Source organism: Cenococcum geophilum (genome assembly GCF_001692895.1).
Source record: "Cenococcum geophilum 1.58 unplaced genomic scaffold K441scaffold_4, whole genome shotgun sequence".
Taxonomy (NCBI): Eukaryota; Fungi; Ascomycota; class Dothideomycetes; order Gloniales; family Gloniaceae; genus Cenococcum; species Cenococcum geophilum.
This window is the reverse complement of record NW_027137562.1, coordinates 3,812,024-3,819,773: the sequence shown is the minus strand read 5'-3', so window position 1 is coordinate 3,819,773 and position 7,750 is coordinate 3,812,024. Positions and strand designations below refer to the sequence as shown.

The window sequence follows — 7,750 nt, the reverse complement described above, 5'->3', positions numbered from 1 at the left end:
AGTTTCTTTGCCATGGAGGTTACGCCTGACAATCCCATCGACTACTGGGGACTTCCTTGTTTCCGCATGACAGAAGGATGGGCCAACAGCGTACGCTTTAACGTCCTCCGCATTCTCGACATGCAAGAATTTCTCGTATATGTAACTGCTACCAGGCTCTGTAACAGCTCTACAGGCTTGTTACTCAATCAATTCAATTCAATTGAGGCCTTGAATTGATTGAATTGAAAGCTTTGTAAGCAGAAGGTTCGGTTGATTGAATTGATTGATTCAATATTGAAACGATTGCAATTAATTGCAACTACGTAGTAGTTAGTAATTATCACGAGTCTCGGCATAGTGTTGATGCAGGGGGGCCTACCTGGCGGCGCCCGAATCGCTTTCTACCGTCGTTTCCGTCGCTCCTGCCGTTAATATAGGTCTATCGCGAGTCTTGGCATAGTGTTGAGTTACTATCCTGTTGTGTACCCCCTGTTCATAGTGGTAATAGAATTGATATTGTTGGTGGGCAAATCTAGTTATAAAACTTTTCTTACCTGCCAAGATCCCGGCGATAATGTGATAGTGTAAACAACGAGTAATGCTCGGGTAACCCTTTTTTGGTAAGGGGGTCTAAGAACAATAAGGTTTAAAGCATTATTATGTTATGTTCAGCATATTTCTATATAATATTAAAAGATTCAATATTTATCAATCAATTCAATTCAACTAGAACCTCTATATTGATTGAGTTGCCAAGCCAGCGAGCTCTCAGTTGATTGAATTGATTGAGTCTTGGCATTCAATTCAATTCAATATTGAAACTTGGGTGATTGAATAACAAGCCTGCAGCTCTAGGCGTGTGAAGAGAGCTGTCCTTCTCTGAGTTCTTGTTGTTAATCTTTCCAAACAGTCGTCTTCCTCCGCCGCCGTGGCTCTTTGGGAAGTATATATTGATCTGGTGGTCCAGGGAGTTCACTGGCTTTTCCACGAATGGCTTCCTTAGTCTTTTCCCATCAACGACAAGGGTGTCGCCGTCGTCTTCCAAGCTGACATTTCTGGTCGGCGAGCTTAAGTTGCCATTTCCAGGACCCCCAACACGTAATCCTGTCTTCAAGTAGAGGTGCTGAGCCAGCTCCGCAGAAGGGACCATAGGACCTCCGTCTCGACTCACTTCAAGTCGTTCTGGAGTAGGCACATTTAACTGATCGAGGAGTTTAAGAGTTAAACGCCGATCCCAGAATACCATCTGCATCTGCACATTGTTTACGCAAAAGGGGTTTCGCAATTTTGCATAAGCGATCGCTTTTTCAAGGGGAAACCCTTCTGAGAACCACGAAATAAGGAAGTCACAGACAGGCCAGTTTTCCACAGGCTCATCTAATATAACCTTATCTCCAAATATTATGATACCAAATTCACTCCTAGACATGAGCCTCAAGATGTTCATACTTGTTTTGCTCCGAACTTTGCTATCAAGAGCACAAACACCAATGCTGCCTATCACACCGGGGCGATCCAACGCTCGCCAATGATCGACTATCCGCGATACGGCTACCTTCACGTCCTCTAGATCTCCGGGAAGAACTTCGAGAAAGCCCGGAAAGGAAGGGACTGGTGGATTGCGCAATTTGTGATAGAGTCCGTCTCTGGCATAGACTGAGGACTTCTCCCGCTCTCCATCCAATTCCAACCGCCGAACACGCTGCTGGGCGTTGCTCTCACCGAATGATAATACCTTCTCGAAGTCCTTCATATCATTGTCTAACGCGGCGAAAAGCGCAGCGTTGAGAACGCTGTTCCTGTACTGCAGCCACCAGTCGACAATGAGCGTGGACATGTCCAGTAAGTTGGTGACGGCAGTTGGGAGGCCATGTGTTGTTGCTAGGTAGAAAAGTCTACCGACAATCGCGGATTCTGCAACATCGACCGCCGAAAAGTGCTCTTCGAAAGCATATCCGCGGAAAGTAGACAGGAGTTCCATGTCGTCGCAGTTTTCCAACTTTGGTAAGAGGTATGCCTCGGAAGCATTGGCTATATTCGCTTCCGCTCCTAGCCGCTCTCTTATAGAGATTTGTAGAGCAAAATGGAGCAGTTTTTTATCCTCCAAGTATGCAACAAGGTGACCGATAGACGATTTCCAGAATTTAATCGAGCCAGGCGTAGAAAGGCGTTTAGGGACGTAGGTAGCGGTCGCATCAGGGAACGATGTTGTTAAATAGTGGATTACACCATCAGTGACCAGCCTTTTTGCTTCCTCCCGAGTAAAATGAAGCGGCCCTGCCGCCTTACGATCTCCTAGGAAATCCTTACTCGACTGGTGCATCAGTTGAACAATGGAGTCTGGACGGGCTTCTTCCTTTTTCGAGGCTGTTTCAGTATCCTCGTCCAATTCGTTTGGTCTAAACTCAATGAATGGGCCGCAGAGTTTCTGGAGCGCACGGCGAAAGCGATTCCATGTGCTAATCGGTATCCTGTTGAAGACTATCGGATCTTCGTCCTCTGGTATGGGTTCAGAGTGTGGCAAGGAAGCTGCGAGAGCGTCCCAGAGCTCCTGTAGATGAAATGTTCTTAGCTCACTTGCTCCGGATACCCACATTAGCGTTTCTCGAGTTATGATCAGATCTTCTTCACTGAGAGTAGACTGCAAGTCCCGGACGATTTGCCCATAAAACTCCGTCATATCGCCCGGCAAGCTGTTGATCCTGTCTCTCAGTTCGCTGAACCTGAATACAGGACGTCTGACCAGCTTTAGAAGTTCTTCAATACACAAGGCGACCCACAAAATCACTCCATCCGAGCGGAACAATAGGGTTTCTCGAATCATCTTCATATCAGCCTGCTCCTGGTGTTCTGTCTTAATGCTCCAGTAGTAGGTCTTTCGTTGTCTGCTATGCACCGGAGAGGTCTTGGAAACTCCGCGGCGGACAAGCGGTGGACCGTCATCATCCTCACCCTCGCTATCGGGGGAATGTATAGCGGCCCGCAGACGGCCCATCCCAGTGTCAACAATCTTCTGGACATCTGCCTGGTTTTCTCGTTGGAGAATGATGCTGTAGTCCAACCAAGGTTTTCTTTCGAAGCATTTTAAGGGACGGCTCAGGATGACGAGTTTCATTCGAGAATTTGGAGTGTTGAAAACGAGGTCTCCAACCATATCCATAATCGTGTCATTTTCCGCTTCGTCGAGGGCGTCAATTAGACAGAAGAGGCTTTTGCCGAGTTCAACGAGACATTTGAGGACGCGCCGCATGTCCTCAATCGTCCAGGTGCTCACCCCAGGGTAGCTCTTTCGATATGCTTGATAGTAGCATGGAAGAAAATTCCGATTTGCCTTCAGAATTTGGTAAAGTACCGCTTGAACGAGCGAGGCATGGCTAGTAAACCGGTCGCCTTTTCGTTTACTATAGAACCAATAGCTCGTGACCTCCGTCTTCGCAAATTGGCTCTCCTGGATGGTTTTGGCTAGGACTGACTTGCCGCTGCCCGGCTTTCCTATGATACACAACGCCCCAGCTTGTAGGTCTTCCCAGGCCTTGTATGAAGGATGATTCCAGATCCACTGGTTCGTTCCCGGTTCACGTACTGCCACCTCGTCCCGACGGGCGCGATATCCTTCCAGGTAGAGCGACCGTAAGCATTCTACAAACTAGTCAATTTTGGCTGGGACATGTTAATTCATTGTTATACCTTTGTACTCTGTGTCCGCTTCGATCAGCTGAAACTCTCGGAAATCTGGTGCAATCGAAGGATACACGTCACCACAGAGCAGCACCTTGATATGTCTTGTTGCGGACTCTCCAGCGAGTGCCCCTAGCATTTTCATGAATTGTGTTGTCTCCATAGTTCCTAATAGCACAACGACGACTGGTTCTCGACGAGCCAGCAAAAACCCTTCGAACATCTTGAAGAGTTGGCTGGCTTGCATATTCCCAACGCCATATCTTAACTGCGTAAAACTGCTGACAGGCGGCAATGGGAAGTTGTGTGGTCGATATATAGTCTAAACTGCGGAGCGAGGCTATATCCGGATGGCTAATTCCACGGTCTTTCAGTATACGCTCAATGAGCTTTTTAATGAATTGGCCAAGCAACGAAAGCCATAGGTGGTGCTCTGTGGTAGTGTCTCCTGGAGAATGCACATGGGCAATCAGGAAATCTATTTCTTCAAAGTCATTAAGCAAGTGCCGCGGCTTTATGGTGCACAGTTGGTTAAGAATATAAGCGGCAAGAGAGCTGTTGGTCCATGGCGCATTCGAGGGCGGCCGACATAGTATTCCGGATATTTTATTTTCACACCACGCTCGAAAGACAGAGGTATTGGCGTAGGGCATGAAGTGCTCATCAGAGTGAGGCGTGTGATCCGAAAGTGGGCAACACAAATCGGGTTGGTTTACATTCAAGTAGACTTGCTGCACAATCTGCCAAAGCCCTAAAAGACAGAAATGGATTATTAGCTCTCATACACGGAAGACCTTATTCATTTTTTCCTCGCAAAGGCAAGAAGCTTCCTCCTCAGAATCAACGGGAAACAGACGCACATTCGCGGTCGCGCAGAGCCCACGCACACATCTCCATCCGGTCGTAGACATCCTCAGCCTGCGTGTACCTCCTCGTCGCCGCGACGATAGCNCCCTGCTTATCCGCTTCCTCCAAGCCGATATCCTCCAGGCCGCGCATGACATTGAAACGGAATGCACGGTGCTCTCGAAACAGGCCCGAATGATGCTTCTGGAAAGTGTCGTGCTTCCGCTCCGTATCCAGGGCGAGGGCGACCAACGACTTGCCGATCTTGATCGGGTCGTCCCCGAAGGGCTTCAGCGTCGGCACTCCAGTCCCAATGGACACGAGGCAGCGAAGGTTGTCTTCCAACCTCCACCCGGCGCTCTCACGCCAAATATCTCGGGCTTCCGACCATACCTCGTCGATGGGGTTGTTGGCACCGCTGGCACCGTCCACGAAGCCCTCATCCCCAATGTAAATCGAATCGAAGAAGGAGCTGGCTGCCGAAGTGGCCCTCGCCGCCTCCCATACCTTAGCGATATTCAACAGTGACGTGCCTCTCCTTCGCGAAAAATAGCTCGACAGGACGACGGTGTCACCTGTATCTTTACTTGTAGCGCAGACGAAACTGTATTCAGACTACTCAGCGCCATGCGAACGCCAAATTAAAATCGAACTACTACAGCAGATCGAGACAAAAACTCACGTCTTACAGGCTGACCCGACCGCCGGTTCCTTCAGTAACGCATCCTTATCCAATCCCCTCGACACCAGTAGCTCCTGCACGCCCCGCACGAGAGCCTCATCATCGAACCGTCCCTGCACATTTCCCTTCCAGTTCATGCGATGGTGCACTTTGGTGAATACCCTCGCTGACAGCCGCTTGTACTCGGCTACGCACTCGTCCACGCTCATCCGCAACCGGCCCAGCATGATGGCGATAAGGCCCCCGGTCGACGTGCCCCCGATCAGGTCAAAGTAGTCGCACGGCTTCGGCGGGGTCTCCGGGTCTACCAGCTCCATGAGCTGCTTGAGGATGTGCAGCGCCGACAGGCCGCGCACGCCGCCGCCGTCCAGGGCGAGCAGGTAGAGCTCCTTGCCCGGCGGCGGCGGGGCCGTCGTTGCCGTTGTCGTCGTCGTCTGTGTCTCTTGTCTACTAGCTGCGGGGTCTAATGCCATAGCTATTATTTTTATCCTCTTGCTCTATTAAACATGTACTTGTTAGGTCGAGGGTGCCTCTGCGAGGGAGCTAACGCAAGTAAGGAGGGGCGGCGCATTACCTCAGCAGAGGCCTTACTTCACCTCGCTTGCCTCGGGGCCAGACCTTCTTCCGAGGTTTTGCCCGGCGCTAAGCCGTTTTCGGCGAACCCTTCGTAAGAAGGTCTGGTATTTACCTTAGCAAGCTCAGACCACATATTCGAAAGGCACTTCAACGTGAACTTCATTCGCAACAAACACTGGACAAATACCTGATTCCGAAGAGTTGATTTATGTTTGGCCAAGCTAAGCTTTCTAGGCTCCGCCGCGTGCTTTAAGGCATGCCAGATCCTTGATATCTTACACTACTTCACTAGACAGCCATCTTCATTGCAATTGCCTTATGAGGATCGTATCCTTTAATGACAAAATCCTCTGCCTTCCAACCGTCAATACTTCCACCTTTGTCGCATGTGATCTCCAATTCCGGAAATGTCCGTGGCTCACGCTCAAGCTGTGTATGAAGAGCATCAATATGGTCGATATAGACATGCGCATCCCCCATGACAAGTGTGAGGCTTCCAGGGGCCAGATCGCAAACGTGGGCGATCATGTGCGTCAGAAGTGCATAGCTTGCAATGTTAAATGGTACGCCGAGACCCATATCGCAGGACCGTTGATACATTTGACAGTGGAGGTTACCTTTCGCTTTGTTTTCGATGCTCCCCTCCGACGCCTGTCCCTGCATTGGAAACGACACGTAGAACTGAGCAAACATGTGGCAAGGTGGCAAAGACATGCTATGCAAATCTCGCGGGTTCCAAGCAGTCAAAATCACCCGGCGGTCGTATGGATTCGTACGAAGTGTATGTATGATGTTGGCTAGTTGATCAACGCCTTTGCCAGTGTAGTCGGCCGATGCGTCCACGTAGCTGGCCCCAAAGTGTCGCCATTGAAAGCCGTAGACTGGTCCAAGGTCCCCCACATCACGGTGCGATAATCCCACGCTATCGAGGAACTCGCGGGAACCGTTGCCATCCCAGATCTTCACGCCAGCCTCACTAAGCGACAGAGATGATGTACTGCCTTGAATAAACCAGAGCAGCTCGGCGATGACGGCACGGTGGAAAACACGCTTTGTCGTAAGTAGAGGTAGGACTAGACGCCCATTTTCTCGAAGCTGGAACTTCAAGGGCCTGGGTGCAAAGATAGACAGTGTCCCGGTGCCGGTTCTGGAATGTCAAAAATGTCAGAAATTGAAGTCCAAACTTTGCCATTGGATGTTGACAACAGCTAACCGGTCGGGTCGACGCTCGCCATTGTCCAAAATGTCGCGCACGAGCTCGAGGTACTGGAATTCCTCATGCGACGCAGCAGGCGTCATTATTCTCAACTGGACTCTCCACTTGGTAGAAACGCGAATAGTCAAATAATGGTGACGCGCTTGATTGATTTGATTGTTCCGTGGAGGCGCGTCGACGTGCGAGATGTAACGCGTTCTAAGACCTTCTGAAGATGGATAAACTTCGGGCGCTATTTTAGTCCGCTTGTGACCCAGGAATTAATAATCGCGGTCAACAATAATCATACACCCCCTAAATGATACGCGTACACCCCCCAATTGATATGCATACACCCCCTATCCAAACAAATTTAAATCCTTCCACTTCAAGTTAGAATATCACGTGTGTTTGACTTGTTTACACTCAAATCGCGAAAACAACACCACGCGCCCATACTTAAATCAATACTTCGCATTTGCCCGACAAGAGCCTGCAATTGTAAAGCGTCGTCGCGGTCGCCCAAGCGGCTCTACAAATCGCATTAATAACCCTACTCAGCGGGAGCTCTCGGCATTCGGGCGAAACACTGGCTGCACTACCCGGGCGCGGGCCGGACGCAGTCGCGGGCGTGCCGTAGGGGCAATCTACAGACGTCAAGTAGAAGCAGCAGCACCCATCTGGTTCTTATAGCGCCTCGCAAAGTACTCCGTAGTCTACCCCCACCAGTCAACTTAGATCTTAAATGTATTACAGGTGTTGTATTTAACACTTTAATTTTTGTGATTTGG

General features: G+C 49.8%; 3 protein-coding genes across 3 annotated transcripts; all 3 read right to left on the bottom strand.

Annotated features, from left to right (window-relative positions):
* Positions 1–610: 610 nt before the first annotated feature.
* On the bottom strand, positions 611–4,249 carry K441DRAFT_214750 (uncharacterized protein). Its single transcript, XM_067640556.1, has 2 exons — positions 3,670–4,249; positions 611–3,621 (listed from the first exon to the last, which is right to left on the bottom strand). Exons 1-2 carry the CDS (start codon positions 3,905–3,907, stop codon positions 782–784), a joined length of 3,078 nt encoding a protein of 1,025 aa, XP_067508910.1. The 5' UTR covers positions 3,908–4,249; the 3' UTR covers positions 611–781.
* Positions 4,250–4,366: 117 nt separating this feature from the next.
* On the bottom strand, positions 4,367–5,669 carry K441DRAFT_652931 (FabD/lysophospholipase-like protein). The gene is made up of 2 exons (XM_067647442.1): positions 5,189–5,669; positions 4,367–5,110 (listed from the first exon to the last, which is right to left on the bottom strand). The coding sequence occupies exons 1-2, from the start codon at positions 5,659–5,661 to the stop codon at positions 4,501–4,503; spliced, it is 1,083 nt and encodes a 360-aa protein (XP_067508909.1). The 5' UTR covers positions 5,662–5,669; the 3' UTR covers positions 4,367–4,500.
* Positions 5,670–5,849: 180 nt separating this feature from the next.
* On the bottom strand, positions 5,850–7,271 carry K441DRAFT_652930 (thymidylate synthase). The gene is made up of 2 exons (XM_067647441.1): positions 6,978–7,271; positions 5,850–6,911 (listed from the first exon to the last, which is right to left on the bottom strand). The coding sequence occupies exons 1-2, from the start codon at positions 7,061–7,063 to the stop codon at positions 6,053–6,055; spliced, it is 945 nt and encodes a 314-aa protein (XP_067508908.1). The 5' UTR covers positions 7,064–7,271; the 3' UTR covers positions 5,850–6,052.
* Between the last annotated feature and the right edge of the window lie 479 nt (positions 7,272–7,750).

Bases quoted from the DNA above. Each gene is read 5' to 3' on its own strand.
- K441DRAFT_214750 (XM_067640556.1), bottom strand. From the start codon at position 3,907: ATGCAAGCCAGCCAACTCTTCAAGATGTTCGAAGGGTTTTTGCTGGCT. The intron at 3,622-3,669 runs GTATAACAATGA...ACTAGTTTGTAG, and splicing joins AGCGGACACAGAGTACAAAG to AATGCTTACGGTCGCTCTAC.
- K441DRAFT_652930 (XM_067647441.1), bottom strand. From the start codon at position 7,063: ATGACGCCTGCTGCGTCGCATGAGGAATTCCAGTACCTCGAGCTCGTG. The intron at 6,912-6,977 runs GTTAGCTGTTGT...TTGACATTCCAG, and splicing joins GGCGAGCGTCGACCCGACCG to AACCGGCACCGGGACACTGT.